At 39.8% G+C, this 27,792-nt stretch overlaps 1 protein-coding gene across 2 annotated transcripts; it reads left to right on the top strand.

The window, feature by feature from the left end:
• The first annotated feature begins 561 nt into the window (after positions 1–561).
• Positions 562–27,792, top strand: LOC132971671 (uncharacterized). Of its 2 annotated transcripts, XM_061034591.1 has the most exons (10): positions 562–655; positions 3,176–4,922; positions 6,760–6,862; positions 7,459–7,606; positions 8,665–8,712; positions 8,848–8,925; positions 9,041–9,178; positions 9,751–9,834; positions 10,462–10,512; positions 10,780–12,155. In XM_061034591.1, exons 2-10 carry the CDS (start codon positions 3,431–3,433, stop codon positions 10,888–10,890), a joined length of 2,253 nt encoding a protein of 750 aa, XP_060890574.1. In that variant the 5' UTR covers positions 562–655; positions 3,176–3,430; the 3' UTR covers positions 10,891–12,155. The 2 variants fall into 2 exon arrangements, with proteins under 2 accessions (XP_060890574.1, XP_060890575.1); XM_061034592.1 differs by lacking the exons at positions 10,462–10,512; positions 10,780–12,155 and adding an exon at positions 27,400–27,792.

Below are 27,792 nucleotides of genomic sequence, written 5' to 3'. Positions count from 1 at the left end.
ACAAGTGAAAATGAATGGAAAACAAAGCTACTAACACAGACTTTGGAAGTCTATGGAGGACGAGATCTGACAGAAGTATAAATAAATAAATGTATAAATAAATAAATATGGAAATAAATAAATGTATAAATAAAAAAATGTATAAATAAATAAATATGGAAATAAATAAATGTAGAAATAAATACATGTGGAAATAAATGTAGAAATACATTTAAGACATTTAATTATTTATGTCCCATTTATTTACCAGTTTTTATTTATTTATTTATTTATTCATTTATTTATTTATTTATTCATTCATTCATTCTTCTTTTATTTGTTCCAGTATTTATTTATTTATTTATTTATTCATTCATTTATTTATTTATTTATTCATTCATTCATTCTTCTTTTATTTGTTCCAGTATTTATTTATTTATTTATTCATTCTTCTTTTATTTGTTCCAGTATTTATTTATACATTTATTTATTTATTTATTTATTTATACTTCTGTCAGATCTCGTCCTCCATAGAAGGTCACTTCGGGCGACTCTCCGGACGCAACCGAAGATGACCCGAGACTGACGCAGTGACGTCATCAAGGAGCGACCACAGATTGTTGATTCTTCCGATCGCTGTTGGACGAAACTCTTCTGTTATTTCATTGACAAGGTAGTTTACAATGACGTTTCTTTTCGCTTGTATTAATGGCTTTGGGCTCACACTCCGTGTCGTTTCTAAAGCTGACTCGCCTCACCGTTTTTTGTCTGTTAACGCCTCAAACTTCCGACTGAAAATGGAGGTAATGTGTGCAGACGCTGCTTTGTGTTTTGAATGCAGCTAGCTCACTTAGCTTTCTTCAGTGTGATGACTTAGTTCTGCAGAACTTTGTGAATTACGATATTTTACTTATTTAAATATTCCTTTAGCACCCACCTAGTGCATAATGTGTTATATTTCTGCAGGTATGATCCAGTTACACGGGGCCTAACGTTACACATTAACGTTGTTTTTGTTTCATCACTTCAGAACTTTATTGATTTGAGTCTTTTAAAAAGACTCTTTTAATGATGCTGCTGCTTTGCAATGCTGCTAATGAGCAATTTTTCATCATGCATTTCAGGGGTGGGCAACTGGCGGCCCGGGGGCCACATGCGGCCCCATCAACCTTAAACGTGGCCCTCAGGTTAATTTGTTTACACATCAATTAATTTGAAAACATGAAGAAATCTGCCATGAAAACCACAAATATGTCCATAATAATATTTGATCTCTGGTATATGTTTTTTGGTTTTTTTGACATGTATTTATTGAGTTTTTACATTTAACAAAGCATATAACAGTCAAACTATATATAAAAAAATAAAATCCACTCCCCCCACCCCAAAGGGAAAATATATAATTAAAGAAAAGACAGACCTAAAGACAAAACAAAACGCAAAAACTGGGTAACGACATTATGTAATCATACACAGCTTAGCATCACATCACATGGAATCGACAGTTTGGGACATATCACCTTCCAGTTACCAGAGTTTCTCCAACTTCACAGTCCTTTAAGAATGTAAGAAAGGGATTCCAGATCTCTTTGAATTTGGCTGATTTCTTTTTCATTGTGTATGTTTCACTTTTCAAGGACAAGGCACGCCGATAGTTCTTTCAACCAGCGACCAACCGAAGGGCTCTCACTGGTGTATGTCGAGTTAAATTTGAGACGTAATCGACCGTAATCGTTTTTGTATTCTACAATTTGGCCCCCTGGCAGCGAGGATTAAATGAATGTGGCCCCTTGCTGTGAACAGAGTTAACCGTCCCTGATGCATTTAATGCCTGCAGCTCAATGTCGGCGAAATAACGCTGTCAGGATGCTAATGTCAGCTCACTGACTTCTCCACAAACTAATGTGCCACTTTGAAAAGGTGACAGTGACCTTATTTAAAATACAAAATGCCAGTTAAATACTTGTTTTCACGTTGTAGTTTTATATTTCTCAACTAGTGAATTAGTTGCGAGTTAAATCAAATCGGTTGTAGTTGAATCGTGATCCACGTGTGCACAAGTCTGATGTAGTTTTGCATGTTGAGTTGTAGAGAATGAGCAACAGATCAGACTGAAGCTTCAGTTTAAATATATTAATAACTCTTTTCTTCATGTCAGTTCTATGTTTGCAGAAAGTATACGTGTTGTTAACATGTCTAAATATTAAAGACAAACCCTCGGCCTGTTTGGAAGACGATCCGGGGAATAGAGACATATTTTATATATTTTTCAGGTATTTACATGACAAATATTTTTGGCTTGATTAACTGTTATCGAAACAGAAAGGTTCGGTCTATCAAATGTGTAGGATGATTTATTATTTAGCCATTTCATGTTTATTTCCTCCACAAGAGTTTGAATGTCACCTGCAGGAGAGGAACCATATTTATTTATCCATTTGTAAAAACATGCAATTGTTTGGGCACCATATCAACAGAGATAATAATCCTCTGCTGTGTTGTTCTGAGCATTATTAAACTTAAAGATTTAGTAAAACTCACGAGTTAGATCAGGGGTGTCCAAAGTGCGGCTCGAGGGCCATTTGCGGCCGTTGAGGGGATTTTTTTGCGGCCCGTGACTTCAAATGAAGAATCAGAAGATTTTGACTCGAGGCCTTGATTAAGATTGGCACATTATCTTATTCATGTTAACAAGGGCCGAACAATATTCCTAAAATAGAAAATGTTCAGTAACATGTATGTTGTTGTTTTTTTTTAAATGTACAGCTTTTACTATTTTCCACATTTTTTTGTAAACTATGAAAGAAAACATACGCAAAGTTTTTGCAAACAAGCGGACTGTTGTTTAACCATTTAATGACCTGAGCTAAATGAACCACGTTACAGGAGAGATTCTGAGAAACAAACAAATAAAGTAGAATGAAGAAATCAAAATATTTGATTTCCTTTTATTAAAGGGTTTCTTTAGCGAGCCTTTTGATTCTGATCTATAAAGCCTTACTATTTTTTCAACTATATTTTAAAAAACAAAACCTGTGGCCCGTCAGCGATTCTAACACGACAATTTTGGCCCGCAAGAAAAAAAAGTTTGGACACCACTGAGTTAGATAGTAAGAAGAGGTTGCTGACGTTGCCTCTCCTCCTTGTCCCCTTTCCTACATCCTATAACTAATGCTGGTTTTTATATTCCATACAGACTCTACCCTTGACTGAGGAACACTAAATACCTGCCACAGTTACAGTCTGATGACGTGTCAGTAACCTGCGTGGTGAGAAAGCATGAGACAAGACAGTGAAGGTGCTTTACAGAAGAACAGCCTCAGGGAAGCGTAAGGATAACAAAAAAAAGAAGAAGAAAAAATCATCCAGACGTCAGAGGGGTCGCAGGTGAAGAAGAGGACAGGAGTGAGGAGGGGTTGGGGATGGGGTTGAAGAGCCAAAGGAGGGCGTCATGGTTCACAGCGGCTCTGCATCCCCAATGAAAACAACACCATCAGCATCACCTCATTTAACGGTTCCTGCCACGACGCCTCCTCTGCAAGTAGCTCCTCTAGCGCCCCCTCCTGGAGACACTACAGACCAGGACCTCACCCAACACCTCACAACCGACCTGACCTCCATCTCAGACTTGACCCAGACCTCTACTCTGACTCCCGCTGACGCCGAGCCTCCTGTGGTAACCCCGGTTAAATCCCTTGCTCCTATCTGTAGCCCAGCGTCAGTTCACACACCGACCGCCGCTCAAGGCCTCATCAACGGCCGCACTTCAGGCAGGAAACGGACTCCCAAAGCCTGCGACTGCTGCGGCCACCACGGTAGAGGACACAATGTGGGAATGCCGGGCAGAGGGAAGGGAAGAGGGAGAGCGAGGGGAAGGGGTGCTGGCGGTAACAGCTGGGACACCCCGAAAAGAAAAGTGGGCGACCAGCTGACACAAATCAGGAGTTTTGATTCCACCAAGGAGCGATTGGAGGAAGCAGAGGACGCGGATGAAGGTTCAATGAAGGTGCTAAAGACGCCAGAAGCGGCTGAGAGCGAGGCAGTAATGCAGTTTTTTTCCCTCCCTGTCACAGACTCGCTACAGGATGGACCAATAATGAACTGTTCTGCTCCAGAAGAGGAAGAGGATGTGCAGGTAAACGAGGACTTTCCAGTGGAGGGCTCAGGGGTGATTGATGCTGGAGGGAAAGGAGGCGGCGATAGCAGGGATGTGGACGCGAGGTTGTCTGGAACGCCAAGTAGTGGTGCACCAGGAGGTAGAGAGAGAGGAGGAGGAAGTGGATTTGTTGGAGCTGCATCTGCATCAAAAGTGGAAGTTACATCTGCATCAAAAGTGGAAGTAGACAGTGGCATAAACAGGGGAGGAGTCAGCGGTGTTTCCTTCAGTTATAAATCATTTCCCATACCTCAATCGATGCTGACGAAGAAGCAGGAGAAAACAAAAGATCATGGAGGGCAGGCCGAACCCACGACGGTTAAATCTCCATTTGGGAACGGAGACACGGTGGACCTCTCTGACACGGAGCCTGAAGTGGAGGCGAAGGACAACATCACCATCAGCGAAATGGAAAATGGAGTGCTGTCTATCTCACAGCAGCCGGACTCTCCACTGGACCTGGACTCTGAGATGCAAGTGGACCAGACCCCGGGCAAAACAGACTCAGGATCTGAACCGGCAGCGCTCTCCAACGGAGATGTCACCATGCTGACAAACGACAACCACGGCTCCACGTTGATGGAGGTGGAGACTTCTTCCCATCCCGCGTGGCAGGGACCGATAACAGTCGACGGCGCGCAGCACCACTGGGCATTAAGAGACCACTGTCTGTACTGTCATTCTGGGACCTGGGAGAAGGAGGCACTGAAAGAAGTGCTGAGACTACAGGAAGGTGGAAAGAGGCAGGATGAAGAGAGCCGGGAGCAGCTTGTTGATATGGTCCATGGTGAGATGTGTTTTTTGAGTTTTTAGTTTGTTAAAATAATCATCTTCATTTATTCATCTTTCATCCACAAACTTGGTCGTAAGTGATGAGGATAGCTTTTTATTTTGGTATGCAACATGAGACATATTCACACAGACTTGATTCAGGGGATATTTTCTTACTTGCTTCAATAGAAACGACATTTCCTTGGTTAGTAAAAAAACTGACTTTTTTGTAGATGTGCAAAAAAACAAATGTCTATAACTCAGTGGTCATGACAAGATGAAGGAAACATCCCTTGTGTAGTGAAGATGCTGTCTGGTACAATACAAGTTAGGGCTGGAAGATATATATCGATATATTTTCAATCGAGATAAAGGGTGAGACGATATCGTTAATATCGATATAGTTCATGTTGCATTAAAATAATGTTATATACGTCTTCTGTAGAGCTGCCAGTTCACCTATTTCTCATCTCACTGTCTCTCTCTCTTCACCCTGCTCCTCTCTCTCTCTCTTCACCCTGCTCCTCTCTCTCTCTCTCTCTCTCTTCACCCTGCTCCTCTCTCTCTCTCTCTCTCTCTCACTGTCTCTCTCTCTTCACCCTGCTCCTCTCTCTCTCCCTCTCTCTCTCTCCACCCTGCTCCTCTCTCTCTCTTTCCCTCTCTTCACCCTGCTCCTCTCTCTCTCCCTCTCTCTCTCTTCACCCTGCTCCTCTCTCTCTCTCTCTCTCTCTTCACCCTGCTCCTCTCTCTCTCTCTCTCTCTACCCTGCTCCTCTCTCTCTCTCTCCCTCTCTCTCTCTCTCTCCCTCCCCCTCTCTCTCTCTCTCTCTCTCTCTCTCTCTCTTCACCCTGCTCTCTCTCTCTCTCTCTTCACCCTGCTCCTCTCTCTCTCCCTCTCTCTCTCTCTTCACCCTGCTCCTCTCTCTCTCTCTCTCTCTCTCTCTCTCTCCCTCTCTCTCTCTCTCTCTCTCTCTCTCTTCACCCTGCTCTCTCTCTCTCTCTCTCTCTTCACCCTGCTCCTCTCTCTCTCTCTCTCTCTCTCTCTTCACCCTGCTCCTCTCTCTCTCTCTCTCTCTCTTCACCCTGCTCCTCTCTCTCTCTCTCTCTCTCTCTCTCTCTCTCTCTCTCTTTTCACCCTGCTCCTCTCTCTCTCTCTCTCTCCCTCTCTCTCGCTTCACCCTGCTCCTCTCTCTCTCTCTCTCCCTCTCTCTCTCTCTCTCTTCACCCTGCTCCTCTCTCTCTCTCTCTGAGCCAAACTCAACAAACTAAATGGATAACAAAACACACAACAGTTTATTTTGTTATGCAGAAAATGAATTAACTTCACAAACAGGTAGTTTGTTTTCATGTACATGTTGAACTTGTGCAACTGACTGTTAATAAAAGACACATCGATATATATCGAGTATCGCCATTCAGCAAAAGAATATCAAGATATTAGTTTTGGTCCATATCGCCCAGCCCTAATACAAGTATTTATTTAATAACAAAAACATTTGGATTTTCAAAACATAGGCAGATCAGTTTCATCAGGAAATTCTAACATGATGCCAAAAACCTTTCTTTTCCAGAGAGTTGTGTCTGTTTCATGTTTTATACATTTTAAAAGACAACAAAGGTGATTTCATTTACACACATCCTTCAGCACAGTTTGTCTTACTTGTAGCTACCTTTTAGACGAACTAACAGAAACTGCTTCATTGAAAAGTGGTCAAGGTCGTGCAAATACCAACAGTGTTTGTTTGGGTTTAAATATAAACACAACTTCCCCCCAAAACAAACTTCAGTCAACAGTCATGTTGCCAGATAATAGAATCGATGATTTGGTATATTTATTTATTCTTTGTGTTTCAGAGTTTCTGGAGAGCTTCTACATTAAGTATGGTGGATTCAGTCCCCTCAGTGAGACGGACGTCCTGGAACACCTGAAGAAGAAGAAAGGCGACCTCATTAACAGGTTATCACACGCACAGCTTAATGCCAAAATGTTTGCTGTAACGGTCAACTTGACATTGTGTGTTACGTGTAGATAAAATTAAAGCTTTTATCTAGTTGTTTGTGTCAGTGAGAGATGAGGTAAGAAGAGAGATTAGGAAAGACAAAATGTTCCTGGACCTGACCAGGAACAAACTTTGGAAGTTTTGGGGAAATGTAGGGGATTTTTTTTCTGGATGTTACGTCAAAAAAAAAAAAAACAAGGAAATGTCGCCACTTTTCAGAATTCTTAATGGAAACTTTTGTCGAAAATTCTTGAAAACTTTTGTGGAAATTTATAGAAATTTTTAAGAATTTTGGAAAATATAAATGAATTTTTGGGTAATTGGACAATTTCCATTTTTTTTTTTTACTTTTTCAGAATCTTTCATAAAGATATTCTTTAATTTCCATTAACACTTCAGGAAACTTTCGTCTCAAAGTTTAGGAATTTTTCATCAATTTTTTGGGAACTTTCATACTAAAAATACTTTTTTGTTTCTTTAACGAAATGTTTAACACTTCAGAGGTTTGCAGGGGATGTCTTCAGCTTTTCCTCTCTTGTTGTGTTTGTTGTAGGGAACTTGATATCAAAGGAGAGATGAGTCGCTACAGGGCGGCGCTGGCCTCAGCTCCTGTTTCAGGCTTCATGGTCTCGTATAACAAACACACCTTAAGCCTGGAGGACCTGGGCACACTGGAGGATCAGAACTGGCTGAATGACCAGGTAAGGAAGGGTAAACGGGTTAACCGCTGTAGGAGGCCTCAGTTTACTCTCTACTGCCTGCTAACAGGAAATCACACAAACCCATCTGCATGAGTTGCTGTGATAACAACATAGGCATCATTAACTACATGCATGCTGGTGTTCCAATGCAGTTTATTGAGGTTAAAAAATCTCCCTATCAAGTCCGGTGTGAAATTCCTCTCTGCACCAGACAAACTCTTGAGAGCAGCGTCTAGCAGCAGAATGGATTCACTGTCTTTGTGGAATACAATGCAAATGATACAGAACAAAACTAAACATTGAGCAGATAAAATACTATATACTGAAATTCATAAACACATAAATAACATTTTCAAAGTTTAGATGTGATACAATATATATGGGTGATATTTTATATGATGGATGATAAATGATAAGAAACTGGCACAAATTCTTTGGACAGCAAGTAAAAAAAACTGTCACAAAAAAATGGCTAAAACCTAACCAGCCAACTATTGATGAGTGGATAGACATAATATATGAAATATATGTTATGGAAAGGCTGTCACTTTCCCTCAAAGTCCAGAAGGAGAGATTCTACAGGATATGGACCAAATGGACTGAATATGTCAAACCTATAAGACCTGATTTTATTTGACTCATTGGAGTCCGTTAACCTGCTCTGTATTTAATTTTCTTTTTTTCTTTCTCTACCCCTCCAAGGTGAAAGCTTCCTGTGTTCTTTGAAAAACAAGAGCTAAATTGTTAAATATACTGCGAGCATCGTCGTCCCCCCCCTCGTTCTGCAAAGAAAGTGCTCCAATGTTTGAAAGTTTGAGGGAGGAGTTTTGCAATTATTCTGCTATTATGTGTAATTACTAATGTGTGAAGAGTGCTTTTCCTAAATAAATAAAAATACTATATACTTTATTTCCCTCCTAAGACCCCTTAAATAAACCCGGCCACAATTAGAATCTATTAAACAAATTGGATTCCAGTCCGAGCAAGGCTGCAAAAAGTGAACTGAAACATTATGGGGGAAGAGAGGAAGTCACAAACATCTGTCCTTTTCTGTTTAGATTATCAACATGTACGGAGAACTCATCATGGAGGCCACACAACACAAGGTGAGAGGGTGTGTTTAAAATGTCTAAAATGTCTAAAACTTTATTTAAAGACTTGAGATTATATTTGTATTCTCAGACGTGTGATTATTTAAACGTTGGTAGCGTAATGTGTTTGTGGTTTTTTTTCTCTCTCAGGTTCATTTTTTCAACAGCTTTTTCCACAAGCAGCTGGTTGCCAAGGGATACGACGGGGTGAAGAGATGGACCAAGAAGGTAAGGAGGGAGATACGTAATTTTTACAGTTTGTTACCAAATAGTTCTCCAAGCATCAAAGTGAAATTGGTGAAAAAATCTTTTACTGCCTGCTGATCTAAAATGTTTTTTTCAGGTCGACCTGTTCTCCAAGTGGATGTTGCTAATTCCCATCCATTTAGAAATCCACTGGTCGCTAATCACGGTCACCATGGCAACCAAAACAATCAATTACTACGACAGCCAAGGCATCGTCTTCAGACACACCACAGATGTGAGTTCCCGCATGTTTAATGTCTTTGTAGCTCGCAGCTTCAGATACTGAAGGATTTTTGAATCTCGATGAAAAAATTGAACAAAAGGGACGCCATGTTTTTTTTTCATCACCAGACTGTAACTGAACCACAACGTCCTTTAAAAAGACACAAGTCGTTTGATGCTTAAGGACAAATTTCTTGCCAATTTCTTCAATATTCATTTGAAGAGTTAAAATTCAAATATTTCTATAACCCTATCCCTCATACTTTTCACTTTTAACTTTTTTTGCTGCTCTGCTGTCCAGGCACAGAAATATCAAGCTCCCAATGAACTGTCACCATCAATCATTTTTGTCCTAAAATGACAAAATGCCTACGGGCCTGAGAGTACCACAGGGCTTCATGATTAAATGTGCTGTGTTTGTCTTTCTGTCCGTATGCATGAGCTCTCCCTCGTCTCTCTGTCTCTGCTCACTGTCAGAAGCTTCAACATGCCAACGTACTAAACCAACAAAGTACCATGTTACTCATTTCATATATAACTCTCTCCTCTGTGTGTGTTTGTGATCCCCCCCCCCCCCCCCCCCAGAACATTTTAAGGTACCTTCTGTCTGAAGCCAGAGAGAAGAAACAGACAGCTTTCCAGAAAGGCTGGAAGATTACCATCATCAAGGTAAACTCTAAACCCTGAGCTCTGACTGTAAGGATCATTTAGAGTAGAGGCACAGTGGATGTTAGTCACATCACAAACAAGGGCAAGCCTTCTTCATTTAGACATTTTATTACTTTAAAGGCTTTATATGTGATGTGATGAACTGGCAGTGCATTGTTGTGTTAGCATGCTAATGCTAGCGATCTTTATTCTGCTCGTATCTTCACACTGCATGTAAATTTACCTGAAATGAGCGTGATCTAGAAACACAGTTAAGCAGTGAGTACAGTATGTTATTCTTCTTTTCTCTAGTCCCTCAATTAAACAACTTTTATACACAAGGGGAGGAGTCAGCCGGCCGTCCAGGCGATGTAAACAAAGTGAAGATAGGACTCTGAAAACTCTGAAAACATCACAGACAGTGGGACTCGGGTGCTACACCCATTGTAGACAGTCATGACTCACAGAGTTATTTTCAGAGGAGATACTTGATTTATATTATATTTAAGTGTGAAGAATCACATAGAAAGACTTTAAAGAGAAGACTCAGAAATGTGTTGTACACTAACATGACTAGTGCTGGATAAAAAGGTGTGTAATATAGAGAACTGTGACCTCTTGTCTGACTGTGACTTGTTGACTCCTCAGGGGATTCCTCAGCAGAAAAACGACAGCGACTGTGGAGTGTTTGTCCTTGAGGTGATACATTATTCTTTTATTTCTCTTCTCCTTTTGTTCATCAAACTTTTCTTGTAAACTCGTCTTCATCTCAGGGTCCAGTCCCCCCCCCCCCTCACTCTCCATCTTTTCTGGCAAAAAAATTAAAAAAGAAAGAAAGTTGATTAGTGTCCTGAGTGTGTTGTTGTTTTTGGTCATTCATATATTTAATCAATACTACAAGTTAAAGACGCTGATGTCAACCCTAGCTGTGGTTGTTGATGATTTCCCTCTTTCTCTCTTTGTCAGTACTGCCGCTGCCTCTCGGTGAAGCAGCCTCTGAAGTTCAGTCAGGAGGACATGCCTCGAATACGCAAGAGAATCTACAAGGAGCTGTGCGACTGTCACCTCAACGACTGAACGAGAGTCGTCTTCTCTCACTGACTGCTTTTCATTCTAGATAGTTGGTTGAAGACCTGTTTTAATGTCGGCCTGTTTCATAAGCTAACACAGACCGGAGCTCTGGCTGCCTGTTGGACTGACAGCAGAGGGGGCGGGGTCAATCTGGATTCTGGTGACTTTTTACAGTTTAAGGAGCGCCTGTAGCAAAGCAGGTTTTTTTACTTGCAAAAGGACTACTGATGTGTCCTCTACTGACTGTGCTGGACACACAGTACCCGTTAGGTTGTTTCTTCTACATTTACAAACCCACAGTGTGTTTGAACTTTTAGTGACTCGAGCGTTCGCTGACTTCGACCGAGGACACAAGCGTCGGATCACCCTGGACCAATCAGGACGGAGCTTTCATCCCCCCCTCTGGAGTGGCCTTACCTCCTGGATGGCCATTTTTTTTAACCCTGAATGACATTTGTATGTGTTTTTTTTTTGTTGTTGTTACGCTGGACTTTGCTGCAGCATCAAGCTTACTGGTATTTGCTTTGTTTTCTAACATGTTAGTAAAGCTAGGACGAGCAAATCAGTGGACCAGCTGTTCACGTTAAACTTGAAGGATTCTTTCGGTCTCTTGGACTACAGATTTTTATTATTTTTTTTACAGTGAGAGGACGATCTATTGAAGAGATATCAACTGAATGTACTTCCTGGCTGCCTCAGAGGTTGGACATTAAGCACCCTGCACGAGGACTTTGGCTTTGAAGCAGGGATTTAATTTAGCAGTCAGTTTTTGTTTATAGTTTGAGGTTTTTGACACCTTCAAATAATTCCTTCTCATTTTCACCACCAGTATTTCCTTATTTTATTATTTTGTTTTGCTGTGTTCCACCCAGGTTTTGCACAGGTGTTCCTCCAGCTGTTTGATAAAACTTTACATTCAGATCTGTACATTTTGAGTTGATCAAACTTCATGTAAAGCTGTACAGCTCGCTACTGATATGAGGACCACCGTTTTTTTATTTTATTTTAGCCGAGCAGTTTCTCTTTGATAATTTTATATTGCTTCCACACCAGGTGCAGAGCATCATTGTTACTGAGTAGCCTCCTCTTAAACCGTGAAACAAGTGAACCTCAGCTTTTCATTCAATCTTTCTGTTTGACCTGAAATTTCCTCCTATAGTCATTTTTGGCCTACTACTGTACACGCTTGCTTTGGCTGAAATCCACCAAGGTTTCTGGACTGTTTTTTTTTTTGTTGTTCTTATTAAAGGCCGATACTGCTGGGAAATGTTGATGCTGTTTGTCAACTTATTAGTGTTTGAATGAGAGTGAACTGTTGAGATTAGCAAGATCAGAAAATTAATTCTGAGGAGATGTAAAATAAAACCTAAAGGGTGGATGTTTTCTTTTACACTGCAGATGTTTTTGTTTCCTTAAAGGCTTTATATGTGATTTTTTTTGATCCAGCAGATGTCGCCCTTGAGCACCAGCATGAAACCAAAACAACTCTCGCTGCATTGTTGTGTTAGCATGCTAATGCTAGCGATCTTTATTATGCTCGTATCTTCACACTGCATGTAAATTTACCTGAAATGAGCGTGATCTAGAAACACAGTTAAGCAGTGAGTACAGTATGTTATTCTTCTTTTCTCTAGCCCCTCAATTAAACAACTTTTATACACGAGGGGAGGAGTCAGCCGGCCGTCCTGGCGATGTAAACAAACTGAAGATAGGACTCTGAAAACATCACAGACAGTGGGACTCGGGTGTTACACCCATTGTAGACAGTCATGACTCACAGAGTTATTTTCAGAGGATATACTTGATTTCTACATTTAAGTGTGAAGAATCACATATAAAGATTTTAACATGGAAATAAAATAGTTCTCAACTTAAGAATCTTTTTAATAAACTCGATTAGTCAAGGAGAGATATTTTGTTGTTTGTCCTCAAAGGTATGCATTACTATATAAACGCCAGAAGAGGGCGCTCTTTATCTGCGGTTATCGTCTTCCTGAGGTTGTCGTCGCTTTTCTTTGACCTCTTTATTGATGAATGGAGATCACAAGGTCAGACAGATGTGAGCGGTCCTGCAGCTGGATTGAGGTTCAGTCTGTGTTAAAGGTGATGCTCTTCATTAGTGACACCCGCTGTCCTGGGTGCTTAACCCGGGTCAGAGAGAGAGAGAGAGACGTTCTCATAATGTCAGTGTCATTACCATACTGCTGCAGACTTTAATGCTGTAATTAGCATCACACAGAACTTTAGATTAGTTGACCTTTTCGAGGGTTACTGCTCTAATCACGTGCGTCATATAATGTCAGATTCAGATGGAGATTAACGTGCACTTTGTCTTCAGAGCTGAAATACAGAAGACACATTTATACTATTCAAACCGTAAAGGAAATGTAAATCTCCAGATTTTCCTTTGAGGATCAGGTTCAGGTTACTTTATTTGTACCCGTAGGTCGATTTGGTTGCAGGGAGAGACACTTAATACAACACAGACAACACATAAAACACACGACGTGCAAATGCACAGCACACGGGTAAAAGTGCTGAGGTGCATAAAGTGCTCAGGTTCCAATCACAATTAATAAAACAAGTCGATCTGTAAAAGCTTCAGAGCCGAGAACACCAGAATAAATAATACATGAATAAAGAACCACTAAGAAGCATGACAACAACTCTCTTTTTATCATTAGCAGGATGCACATTTTACATTTCCACAGGAGGCTTTTAGAAATTAACAATTTACATTTGTACTTGTTTAATAAAAAAAAAATTAGAAACAGAAAAATACACATTATGAGAGTTTAGAGCAGATGTACCTGTCATAAAAGGATTATTTCTAAAAGATATTGCATCACCTTACCTTGTATAATAACTGCAGAATGAATATTGTGGTAATGTATTATTAATCTTGGTCTATATTGTAGAGTTATATTAATTAAAGTTGGATAATAGATAAATAATAAATGAATACTTGTGACGCACGCACATTTATTTTATTTATAAAGGGACCATGTACAATATTAAACAAATGTTTCCATTTGTCAATATAGCTCCCACTATTCTTGAACATGCCCAGAAGTTCGATGGTGATAGTGAACATGGTGGTGACCCCGAAGCTTACTCAGGGTTTCTCTGTTTTCCTCTCCCACCAAAATCTAATTCAGCCGCACACGGGCAGGTTAAGTGCTGCTAAGTGCTGCTTTATCTCACTAATGTGGGGAAACTCTTAACAGGATAGGCTGATAAGAGGAAAAACTGCTCCCCCTCCCAGTGTGTGTGTGTGTGTGTGTGTGTGTGTGTGTGTGTGTGTGTGTGTGTGTGTGTGTGTGTGTGTGTGTGTGTGTGTGTGTGTGTGTGAGATAGAGAGAGAGTCCGCTAAATGTTGGCAGGGATAAGTCTGATCTCATCTCCCAGTTGGACTTCTTGTCTTTGTTTTTAGTTTCAGTCCACTCTCCTCTTCTCTTCTTCTGATGCCTCTCTGTCTTCAACTTCAGTTTTATTGTCCTGGGGGGGATTTTGGTTTGCAGCCAGGACTAAAAATACTTGTTAAAAAAAAAAAAAAATCCCATTAAACAAAATGTGCTAAAAACATCCCCTAAAAAGGGCAATTAAACCAACACATAACTCTAACAGATCAGAACCCAAAGCAAAGCCTCCCCTTTCTGATAACTCACAGTTTCTCTAAAGTTCAGTAAAGTGCAAAAACCCTCCATCACATTAAAACATTTAGTCTGTTGTAAGAGACTCTGGCTTTTATTTTCAGCACCAGGAAACTTCACTTTAGACTCAACTCGTCCCCCCGAGGGGTTAATGTATTTGCTGCAAGACAAACTGCAGATCCAAGATGATTTGAAAGTACGAGGGAGGGTTGAGAGAAGTTTGGCCCAAGTTGACCTTTTCCAGGAAACATCAGCATCACTGAAACCACAAAAAGATAAATAACTTCTAAAGTTATAAATCCCATCATTAGCGAAAGAAATCGGCACAGTTTTTATTTTATTTTTTTATTTTATTGGTGATAAGGTGAACAAAATGAAACAAGAATATACAGACATGACAACTAAAGTGAGAACAAACAAACAAAGACAAAAAATAAAAATAAATAAAACAGACAAAATAGATACAAAATAGCAAAATATAAGCAAAGATACAGAGCAACAATACAGACGAATACATTTAAATGACATGAAAGTCAAGCAATGATTTTTATGTTCAGGTAGTGTGTTAGAAAGGTGTGAATGCGTTCGTGGCAGCGTGATGCATTAAAGTGCGGAACAAACAAAAATATAAATAAATGAAAAATTAGTTAGAGAATTTTTTTTTCATATATGCATGTAAACATTAATGGAAAGAAAATAAAATTCTTCCGTGTATTTAATATGTTTTTATTTATATTTATTTTTATTTTTTTCCCTTCTTTCTTTTCTCACCCTTGTGCTTATGAGCCACACCCAGACCCAGACCCAGACCCAGACCCAGACCCAGACCCAGAGGAGGGTGCCGGCCCAATGCATTTTATCTCCTTGGTTTGTACAACTCCCGGCAGAAATCGGCACAGTTAACCAAAGTAGTGATAAAATGTCACCAACGTTATCATTCTAACCGCCCTGGTCAACAAAGACCAACACTGACCTGAGGTGAGAAGAGACATTTCTATTCCCAGTGTGTTTGTATTGCTCTTGATCGGGTCAGATCTGGAACAGAAGGTAGAATCTGAAACACAGACTGAAAGGGGGGGGGGGGGGGGGGGGGGGGTTGTGCTGACTGACAGGAGGGAGGGTCTTCAGCTCTACTGCTCAATTCTACAGATGAGTGAGTGAGTTTTGACTGACCTACACAACAGTGCTGAAGGCTCTGCAGGACTGAAGGCTCTTCAGAGAATTTAATGAGGAACTGAGACAAGAGGAGACACTTCAGCCTGTGGCCTTCATCAGAGTATTGAGCTGGAAACTTTTAACATTTTACTCTGATTCATGTCAGCGCACAGAAGATCTTATCTCAAAAAAATGAGGCTACAAATGATTTTTTAATCAATCAATCATTATTTATTTAGCACCGATTCATAACAAATGCTATCTGAAGGTGCTTTACAAAAGAGCAGCTTAAGGACCGTACTCATTGTTAAGAAAAGTGGGATGGGGGGGAGATGGGGGGGGATGTTGAGGTCGGAGCAGACTGTTCATGGATGAGGACGACGGTGGTTGTGGGGACGACACAGTCCACAGACTAACGGTCAACAGGCGCCCAGTTAAGACGGTTTTAGGTGATCAGCTCATGTTACTGAACTACACACTAGTGCAGTGGTTCCCAAACGTTCCTGACTCGTGACCCCACTTTGACCTCACAAGTCTCTGGTGACCCCAGACATCCAAAACCTTTAAAGCTTTTTGAAAAAAATTCTATTTGTTTTCAATCATCTATTTTTTTTTCCACTGTGTTGCAAATAAACATTAATTTTAGACCACATTTAGCCTGTGTTTAATATATTTTAATATTCAGTATAATTTCAATTAATCAATAAATACACATTTCAGGCGACCCCATTTGAATTCCTTGTGACCCCCCCCCCAAGGTTGGGAAAGCCTGCAGTAGTGTGATGAAGGTGTCCATGAATTATCAGTAGAGATATCAACATTAAGGCGTTAATCGTGATGTGAATAAAGTCTGAAATGAATGCTTTTATATTTTTACATCTTGTTCAGAATCAGAAATATTCCAGCGCTATTTTGTCCCTTTTTGGTCACCGTAGTTCAGCCTCCAGACTGTGCAGGTGTACATTTTCATTTTAACCATAACCAAGACTCTTTTTCTAAACCTAAGTTTAGTTTTGAGGGTGTGTTGGAAAAAAAAAAGAATGTTCTGATGTATCTTTTCATGGCCGCTGTCAGTCATGGGAATGAATAGCTGATTTATGAATTGAGGTAAGTGTTAATTGAGTGTTTGAGCAAACAGCATACTGTATGTGAGCTTGGGGGACTTGTTGCAGTTAGAAGTAACTTTTCATGTTCTGTAAGTTGTTATTGTTGGACAAAAATTGGATTTAGGTTAACACCACTGATTGAAATTGTATAAAAAGGGTCCTTATATTTTGAAACAGTGGCAGATCGTAATTGAATGAAAGCACAGGCTCCAGCACTGAAACAGTCTGATTCTGAACTTTTCCAAGAGTATCATTATGAAACATGTACATTCATGACACTTGTAGCAGCAGACCTGGAAGGATCACACGTAACACCATCTCAAAGGGAAAAGATAAATATGATGGAGGATTTAACTTTCAGATAAAAAAGTTAATTTGGTAGCTGCTCCAAGTAAAAACCATCCTCTGGGATTATTTTATTACCTCTATCATTAGTCTCTATAATGAATATCATTCAATTTGAGATGATGATGCCTGAGTGAAGTCTGAATCATGTTACCTAAAGGTTTGCAGCACCACACCACGCTTGGATTTCTGAGACAGCCGCTTTGTTCTTCAAACCAAAAACAAACCCCACATTTCATTTATTTAAAAAATAATGCTGTTTTCCCGTCACATCCTGAAATATCTGCTTTGGGGAAAGCGACAGTCACTGATGTTGTTATACAATACATCTGTTACTTCATTTGATGAGTCTTCAAAGACAGAACCAGCCAGTGATGTCAAAGCAGCCTTTTCCTGTCCTGTTATACAGAAAGCACATTTGTACTGGGAGCTGCAAAAGCTTCACTCATAAAGAGGATAGCTCACACTAGACCCAATACCCCTGATTATCTAATTCATCATCTGGACTGACGATCGATTTCTGATTTAATTAGTTTCAGTGATACTTTACTAAAGTGAAGAGGAGAGATTGGCAGAAGGAGTAGGATTAATTTTGGGGATTGAGAAGGAAGGTCAGAAGATCAGAAAAGAGAGGATAAAGCTCAGAGTGGGGAAACAGAAGAGTTCAGTTTTTTTTAAGAGGTTATTAAAGGTAAGAACTGGAGGAGTTAGATTAAGGGATGAGAGAGGGAGATGGATGGTTAGGATGAGCTGAGGACGCCGTCACTACAGGAAGTAAGAAGTAATCGGATAAAAGTAAGAAAGCTTAATGTGGATGATGAAAGTAGTTACGTAAAAAAAACTGATAAAAGTTTAAATCATGACGAGCCTGATTGATGTGAATATAAAAGTTTCATTTTTTACATAATTCTGTTGCGCAGCGTTTCTCAAATGGGGGTACGTGTACCCCTAGGGGAACGTGGGAGTACTGCAAGGGGAGTCATTTCAGAGAATTTGCATCACAACAAGCCAAATGAATGATTTATAGGAAAATCCATACACTGATTTAAGACTTAATAAACATCATTTGTTCTCTATGCGACATCAAATAGGGCGCTATTTCCAAACTATTCATTTATAATATAGCTTTATGTGCAGAGCCGACAGGAATTGTTCAGCGAGCAAGCATGTACGTTCGCATGCTAACAAGAGCGCGGCCAGGAAGATAAAAGTGAACAGGTTGTGGAAACGAGGTAATGAGTCAGTTTGGGGAAAATGAGGTGGAAGGTGAAAAATGTTGCTGGGGGCAGCGTTAATCTTCACACCATTTTCTAATTTAGTCTCCTGATGAAAATGTCCTTTTATATTTAGTCAGTTATTATTCATTTGTTATTGATTTCATTTAGTCATTTAGTCACCGACTAAAATTGCACATCACTTTAATTGATGAAAATAGAAGATATTTTAGTCAACAAAATCAGACGCGAGCTTTTATTTTTATAATCAGAAGCTCCAGGGGGCGGGGCTTCACGGACCTGCAGGCGAGAGGCTCCACATTGTTGCACTCACCACACACACACACACACACACACACACACACACATTTGATGAAGTCTGCTGTGGTTTACAATGATTTCAGAACAGCTGAGGGTTTACGTGATAATCCTCGCTTGTAATGTAGTTTTTGTTTCGTCACATTTTCGTCAATTAGATGATGAAGTAATATTATTTATCAAATCGTCATAGTTGACTAATTTAAAAAGACCTTCGTCAAAGAATATTTTTGTCATTTATTTCGTTGACGAGGTTAACACTGCCTGGAGGTACTTTGCTGAAAACAATTCTGACAGGGGATACACAAGCCAAAAAAGTTTGAGAACCCCTGCTCTAGTGAAACCAAGATCTTCATTTCTAGTCAATGATATCAGGTAAAATCAAAGGGTGGGTTAAGAGCAAACTACATAGACAACAGTTGTCTTTGTCAGTTCAAGGCACGACTTTCAGCCACTATCACGCCTTGCTACCAGTGTTAATGTCACAAAGGCAGAATGGTGGTGTTCTGCCGCTGAGCTGGCATCCAACAGATTTGTAGAAGTAGAAGAGTCACTTAAGTGCCATTATTTGTATCATGATGATCAAAATGCAAAGCCACTGTGCTTGAGTCTCCGGTTAAAATAAGACATCATCGTTCTGAAATCACTTGCTGCTGCTGTTGCCTCTCGTAGGCTTTGTATCACCTTGGTAGAGAAGGGTTGCAAGACAATACATTAAAAAATCATTTGACATCAAATCAAAATTAATCTATGTCAGGTACTTCTCAAGTGTCTGCTGCAAAAAAATAGCTAATTTCTCTGTTGTTGTCGGATATGTGTGCCTGCATCAATCTGTTGTCTGTGGTAAAAAGCAGAAGCATCATAATACTATGAAGTGTTGTTGGTTGGAGGGGATGATGAGTCAGATTAAGATGTCCATCTGTTGCAGAGCAGTGCAGCTCTGATCGGCATGTGGAGCTCCTGACGGGAATGATGTGTAATGAAATACTTAAATGTGGGAAACATGTCCCTTTTAAATGAAAAACCCTTCAATAAATAAATCTTTTTGACCTATACAACCCATTCAAACTACCAGGAGACTCTCTTTCTTTATTCTAGGACAGCCGACTTTGTATTTGCTCCTGAAAGAATAACCAGGCCACCGCAGGTCGCTGTCTCACCATGAGTGTAAATATAGGTTAAAAATAAAGATGTATCTTTGGGAGGACTGTCTGAACTTTTCGTTTGAGTCTCAGGATTTGACCAGGGACTCAGGTTTGGGTGAGCTGAGATACAGATAAGTGGTGGTACACACATGCACGCACAACAGTTCGTCAAAGGGCAGAAGCAGGAGAGAAGCGGTGTGTCGAAAACCGGGTTAACAGTCTGCAGAAGAAAGACAAACATGTAGGGAGCAGTCCTGGTTGAAGTTAATTTAAGAGCTCAGCAGTCTTTGGTATAAAACCCTCCTTTGTGTTTCTTAATACAGCAGCTGCTTAATGAGCTGGAGCTTAGGGGAAAGTTATTCAAAGAGGGATTTTGTTCTGTAAAGGCTTTTGAAGAGATCTGCTTGAAGTGAACTCAGACTGTTGAGCTTTCATACTGCCATCAGAGATATTTTGAAATGGATTTATAGCCTTCAAAATGAAGCTGATTTTGTCGCCCCGTTGTTTTTATCAAGTCTGGTAAAAAAAAAAAAAAAAAAAAAAAAAGAGCCTTTTATATCACCTGCAACCATAATTCATTCATCCATACCTTTGGCTTTTAACATGGATGTCTATTACGATTCACTCACTTTACGAGTCAGCCTCTAGTGGGTATTTTAAGAACTGCATCTATGTCACGTTGCCTTTTCTTTCAGTAAAAGTTGACCTTTGGTATTTGAATGTTTTAAGCCATTGATTGCTAATTAAAATGTAAAAATCAACATAAAAACATAAAAAATGACTATAATAGTATGAACATTTTAATTTTTTTACTGTGATTGGGACAAAAATTGTAAAAAAAAGAATTCAAATATATAGGCTATATGTTTTTCTTACATACACACTATTTGATTCATTTATTCTGATAAAGTAAACAGTAAGTAATGTTCAGTAACTGCAGGTTTTTGGTGCTTTGCAACTGAGCAGGTTAAATGGTCTGCTATTAACCCCATTGAATGCTACACTAGATACACATGTTCACACTTTAATGGTAACCCCTTCTTCATCCTTCCTGAGAAAGCCTGACATTACCTTCCTTATCGCCATGACGATGCCCTTTAGGTACATCAAAACAAAGCAAACGCTTAATGACTCCATCATCATAGCCATTAAGGGTGCACTTGTCGTGTAGGGGGAGCTCTTCTGTTTTCATTAGAGGACGCAGAAGTGACAAAGGTGTCTCTTTTTCTATCACCAGTTTCAAATCATTTAGTTTTTCTACTGGTCGGATTTTTCTTCTTCTGGTTTTTATTTTTTGTAGTCTCTCATTCGGCAAAGCTTGATAAATGCTATTGACGTCAAAACTGAAATGCTGATAAAAAACAATACATTTTGTTCATATTATATAGGTGTGTGGGTTTATTTACTTAAAAAAAAAAAGTCTACCACACTCATACATGTTTCATTTGTTCTCCACTAGAGCTGAGAGAAATTGTTCGATATTGCGGGAAAAACAACTGTCTGCCTTCTTGCCTAAATATAGAAAAGAAGCTTGAAATTTCTCTCACATGCATACTCTAAATATGTAGCTAGAACCAGCTAGTTTGGTTAGCTTAGCTTTGCATAAAGGCGCAAAACAAAACCGGACTTGGCTCCATCAAAAGGCAACAAAAACATGAATTACAATTATAAAAACAAACGTTTGTAATTTTACAAGGTGCGGGCAGCAGCGACTTCTTCAAAAACTGTGAATTCCCTTTTCCCTTCACAAGAAGAAAATGCATTATTGCAATTATGCAAACCTTACTAAACTGTTTCATGGATTTAGCAATATAGCTTCGTTTGAACGGACTCTCTGTTACAGACATCGGGATTCTGACTTTAACATATTAAAGTTAAAAAGCGGAAAAAGCGTTCTTTTCTCTAAATATCGATCTATGTTTGAAAGTAGATCAAACCAAAGCTCAAACAAAATCCTTTAGGCTCTAAATACTTTATAAATAAATAATTAAATAATCTAATAATAAAAAAAATCTGCAGCTAAAGTTGTCCATCCATGAACTAACAATGTTGAAACAGCCCATTATAACACATTATAACATTATAAACACTCATCATAAAGACGATTCAGCACAGCATCTTCACTCCTCAAGAATACTAGGAAGGAATGTATTTTGGGACATCCAAACCAAGACTAAGTTATAGAATTGAGTGTGAATCTTTTTGTCCCTCGAGATTTATTTGCATTAAAAAAAAAATATTGTGAAAACAGGAAAACTGGGTTTCTTTCTAGGTTAGAATAAAATTTTAGTTTCAATATGTTGTGTCGGTTTGAAATGAGACAGAAAATCAATCATAAAAAAAAAACAATAAAATGCTCCAGATTTCATAAAAGGGGGAGACAGCTGTTGTTTCAGTGATGTGAAGTGGTTGTTTATGAGATTTCCTGCCAAGTGGATAAGTGGGGGTGGGGCCATTTGTCCTTCAGATTGAAGGGAAATCATGAGCTTGTATTTCATGGCTCATTGCAAGACAAAGACGCTGATTTGTCAAGCTACACGTTGCATGTGTTTGTACAATGACATTCACTATCTGCAAAGAAATTATCATATCGTATCAGTTTCAATGAACTGTCAAAGTGGAACAAAGCAGCCTAAGCAGGGTGGGTGAAGCTGTTTACACGGTATGGATGAATGAATACAATCACCAAGCTGGCCAATAGCAACTTCTCCAATCTGTATTTACATATAATAATAATAATAGTTATTAGAGCACAACTTGTTTTCATCTTTTCAGGTGACTCATTCATACAAGCACAGTGATTTTTATTTATGTCAAGAGGACATTTAGAAGTTATTATTGTCATGATTTGGTCTCATTTAGTTTTGTTATTTCAGCGTTTAGGTTTCCATGTTTTCATTTCTCCTGTCCATCCTGGTGTTGCTGGTTTCCCTTGTGTGTTTTTGTCTTAATGTTTCATAGTTTAGTCTTTTGTTGTTTCTTATCCTTGAGTTTCTTTGTTACATTATTGAGTTCTGTGCGTCTTTAGCGTTTCATGATTTAGTTTTGTAGTTGTCCTCAGTGTTTATTCCTGCCTCTGTGTGTTTCCCTCCGTGTTGATTGACCTCATTGTCTTCACCTGTGTTTGATTACCCCTGTGTCTATTTAGTCTCTGTGTTCCTTCCCTCATGTTGTCAGATCATTGTTGTAAGTTGCCAGTGTTGTTGGAGTGTCAGTGTTTCTCAGTGCTTATGAGTTTTTGGATTTTCTCAGTTTGGACATTTTGAATGAGTGAGTTTTGTTTAAAATAAATAGTTTTTGGTTATTCTGCACTTGGGTCCACCTCCCGTTGTTTTACACACCGGACCTGACAATTATAAAACATGAGACCTCCCCTGTCTTCTTGGTTGCTTGGTTACAGCCGGTTGTGACTGATTTCTATGTCAAGGGCTCTGCAAAGTGTTTCCCAGGAAAATATGTAAGACGCCAATATCTCCAGATTGAACAGTCCCCGTCCCGGTTTTAACCCCGAACAAAAACATGCTTGCAACACTGATTTTTAATTTATATGTTAATCAATGTTGTTGCCGAGGCTGTTGCTGTTCTAACCAACAGAAAAAACATTACTCATGCACCAGTGTCAACGTCAAAACTGATTTGTCTGTACATGTGTCCATCAGTCAATCTCTGTTGCTGTTGCTTAGCTAGCTAGCATACTAACAGGACCTGCTGTGTAACGACCAGGTAATGACAGGTAGGCTGCAGCTGTCATACTTAAGTCAGTGTTTTCCAAAGAGCTCCAGGAGACTTACAGCTTTCTGGCAATGGATGAGCTGCGTTTTGCACACAATTTACATGAAAATGCCGACATACAAAGCCACATTAAAATGAGCAAACACAAGAGGTGGGTTCAGGATGAAGTAACACTGTTTCAGCCTACTTTAGTTAGCTAACCAACTTAACCAGGCCGCTCAGGGAAGCACTTTAGCGTACCACCTCGTGTGACCAGTGCAGGTCACCGATCTGTGGATTTGGAGGTTTGACATCGTCACCCTAATAAGTAACCTTCATTGGGTTAGCTTACTTTGCTTTTATAAAAAGCTTAATTGCTGACAAGGTGACGGGACGATTCAGTCTTTAGATCATCAGTGCAGCACTTTTCTGAAACTTGTCTCCATATATCTACAATTGTATCAACTTTTCTATATCCTACAACAACTTCCACTTCCTTCTCTTTCACCAACTGTCGTCCTTTGTTTTTTTTTTTTAAATGAAACTTTATTAACAATTGTCAACGCTCCGTCCCGATTTCACTTGTACAGTGTGAGCACGTCAATCTCAAGGTCTGGTCGGGCGTCGTAAACGATTGTGAGCTGACATGCCACCCCGACTTTTATACAATCGGGGGAGAATCGCACAGTGTGAGCCCGGCTGAAGGTCTCTCTTTCCTTATGGTGTCTGTCAATAAGGAAGCATCCCACAGAGAAACAGAGATATTCATGGAGATGAACTTAAAGGAGTGTACACACAGAGATGCACTGCTATAAATATTTCATCAGTTTATTTGTCAGCACTGCCGCCGAATGGACAAGTCTCATCTATTGTTCACTTTTCAGTTTTGAGTGTCAGCAGCTACTTTGTGTTTTCTTGTATTAAGTTGAATGTTGTTTCAGATGCACTTGTAGATGATAGAAGAACCGAAACAGCAGACAAACGCTCTTCTGTTGTCTGGTAATAAACACTCTTATACTGTAGGCATCATTCAGTGGAGTCAGGTTTGTTTGTCTGTTCCACTGAAAGGGTGTAGTGTCCTGTGTGCACATGTAGGCTTGTCAACCAATTGTCCTGTAATTGAAATAATAACCTGTCTACCTAAAGGGCGCATTCTCCATCTCTTCCCTCCCCCGCTCTCTCCCTCTGTCTCTCTGTCAGAAATCCCTAAAACGGATTAATGTAGGTTTAGATATTTAGACACAAAGAACTGGTTTAATGTTTTCATAAACGTCCAGTTTCGCCCACAGATTTCAAAAACAACTGCACATCAAAATGATGTATACAACAAGGCTTTATATTTTTAACACTTAATACATACATACAAAAAATACATAATATAAATCAAGTATATCTCTGAAAATAACTCTGTGAGTCATGACTGTCTACAATGGGTGTAACACCCGAGTCCCACTGTCTGTGATGTTTTCAGAGTTTTCAGAGTCCTATCTTCACTTTGTTTACATCGCCAGGACGGCCGGCTGACTCCTCCCCTCGTGTATAAAAGTTGTTTAATTGAGGGACTAGAGAAAAGAAGAATAACATACTGTACTCACTGCTTAACTGTGTTTCTAGATCACGCTCATTTCAGGTAAATTTACATGCAGTGTGAAGATACGAGCATAATAAAGATCGCTAGCATTAGCATGCTAACACAACAATGCAGCGCGAGTCGTTTTGGTTTCATGCTGGTGCTCAAGGGCGACATCTGCTGGATCATAAAATCACATATAAAGCCTTTAAGAGAAATGATGTTTCACCAGCATATCAAACAACCAAATATCTGTTTAAAGCCGATGAGCCAGGTTTTTTTTCCCCTTTTTGTTGTGAAAAGGAACCCTAAGAACGTGCAGTCCCTCTTATTTTGCTATCACAGCCTTTTGGGCACTCTAGTGTGAAAATGTATCACACACATTAAGCCTATTCCTTTTCTGCGACTCCACACACAGCTGCACATACAAAGCTTTTTTTTTTTAAGATTTATTTTTGGGCTTTTTGTGCCTTTAATGGAGAGATAGGACAGTGGATAGAGCTGGAAATCAGGGAGAGAGAGAGAGTGGGGAATGACATGCGGGAAAGAAGCCACAGGTGGGATGTGAACCCGGGCCGCCCGCCTGAGACGACAGCCTCCATACATGGGGCATGCGCACTAACCACTGTGCCACCAGCGCCCCAGAACATCCATTTTTTAAAAATCAATATTTTTATGACATCCAATAATTATACATCCATTTGGAACATGAGAGTCGGCGTAGCAGAGGCTGAAGTTCAGGTCCAGTGTGAAGTATTTTGTATCAGTCGGTACAGTCGTCACTAATGGAAAATCAAATGTAGGCCTATAACTAAAAAAAGGATCTAGTGTGCCTCCATATTTTCTTGTATAACCTGCATGCATGCTGATAGTTGTGACTGCAGCAGCTCATCCCTTTTCAAGTGTGTCTCTCTGTTTGTTTGCGTGTGTGTGTGTGTGTGTGTGTGTGTGTGTGTGTGTGTGTGTGTGTGTGTGTGTAGATGCAATGTTGTGCTGCTGAGTCACGTCTGGAGATCATGCTGTGAGGACTGACAGGTTAAACTCGCAAAAAGAGGAGCGTGAGATCCCGCAGTGCGTGGGAAAGACCACTCAGCACGCCTCGCTCACTTTAAAGATGAGCAAAGAGAGGAGCTCTGTGTGTGTGTGTGTGTGTGTGTGTGTGTGTGTGTGTGTGTGTGTGTGTGTGTGTGTGTGTGTGTGTGTGTGTGTGTGTGTGTCAGTGTTTGTTCACCATAGGGCCAGAAGGATTTTGTCCATGTGCTCATATGAACATATGAGTGTAAGAGGGTCAATATGTGACACTTAGGTCCACAGAGGATAGATTAATGATCTATTAAAACCACAAACTGTGCTTCAGTGCACTAACAGTTCTCAAAGCAACATTTAATTTCCTTACATTTTGTATGTGCAAATGATTGACTACAACCCAAAGTACATAACCAAGTTTCTGCTATTAGTCAGTTTGAAAAAATATATATTTCATATGTTCAGGGCAGAATTACAGAGAACTAAATCATCTTCCCTATGTTGCCTCACAATAGAGAACAAACCATGTGACATATTTTTGTAGGCCAACCCGGGAGTATCATCACCATGGCGTCTTACGAGAATCCTCCTCTGGGATGTTTTCATTGGATTTTGGATCATTGCAGAAAATAATCTCTGTGTTAAACACACGTTTCTGAAGCGTAGGCGTTTTGTTCAGCAGGATAATCTTCACAGATGAACGCCGTTTTTATGATGTTTGAAGCGTTAATGCGGCCGACAGAAGTAAAAAGCTAACGTTATGCTACAAGCGAACTACACAACGGTCGGATGATTGTGACGTCACTAGCGTTCAGCTTCAGACGATCTCCGATAAACTAATCCACGTAGCTTAATAAATAGTTTACTAACATAATATTCACCTGAACCTAAAGATTAAACCTACAGGAGACGTCTCAGACTAGTGAGAGACGTTAGACCCCATGGCGCTCAAATGTTAACTTACTTCCTGGTTTTAGGACTCATTCCTGTGGCGCTCTATAAAGGACTTAAGTAGGATTCTGCCATTAGCAAAGAAAATATTTGCTTCACTGTTGTGGAGTTTGAGGCGCAGTATCATTAAGGTGTGTTCGGCCCAACAGCTAAAAGTTACACCTCAAGACACGATGGATAATTGAAAATGAACGCCATTTAAGTCATCATTAATATTCAAAATCAATGTTGTAAAAGGAGGCTATACTTTTACATTCCCTTCAAAGACACACTGATACCTCTCCTTTAAAGGCTTTATATGTGATTTTTTTGATCCAGCAGATGTCGCCCTTGAGCACCAGCATGAAACCAAAACAACTGGCGCTGCATTGTTGTGTTAGCATGCTAATGCTAGCGATCTTTATTATGCTCGTATCTTCACACTGCATGTAAATTTACCTGAAATGAGCGTGATCTAGAAACACAGTTAAGCAGTGAGTACAGTATGTTATTCTTCTTTTCTCTAGTCCCTCAATTAAACAACTTTTATACACGAGGGGAGGAGTCAGCCGGCCGTCCGGGCGATGTAAACAAAGTGAAGATAGGACTCTGAAAACTCTGAAAACATCACAGACAGTGGGACTCGGGTGTTACACCCATTGTAGACAGTCATGACTCACAGAGTTATTTTCAGAGGATATACTTGATTTATATTATATTTAAGTGTGAAAAATC

Source organism: Labrus mixtus, chromosome 3 (genome assembly GCF_963584025.1).
Source record: "Labrus mixtus chromosome 3, fLabMix1.1, whole genome shotgun sequence".
Classification (NCBI taxonomy): domain Eukaryota; kingdom Metazoa; phylum Chordata; class Actinopteri; order Labriformes; family Labridae; genus Labrus; species Labrus mixtus.
This window is presented reverse-complemented; position numbering and strand designations above follow the sequence as displayed.

What these genes read in the sequence shown, in the direction of transcription:
- LOC132971671 (XM_061034591.1), top strand. Translation starts at nt 3,431, where the DNA reads ATGGTTCACAGCGGCTCTGCATCCCCAATGAAAACAACACCATCAGCA. An exon ending in TGAAGAGATGGACCAAGAAG is followed by an intron (nt 8,926 to 9,040) that starts GTAAGGAGGGAG and finishes TGTTTTTTTCAG; the next exon opens with GTCGACCTGTTCTCCAAGTG. An exon ending in TCTTCAGACACACCACAGAT is followed by an intron (nt 9,179 to 9,750) that starts GTGAGTTCCCGC and finishes CCCCCCCCCCAG; the next exon opens with AACATTTTAAGGTACCTTCT.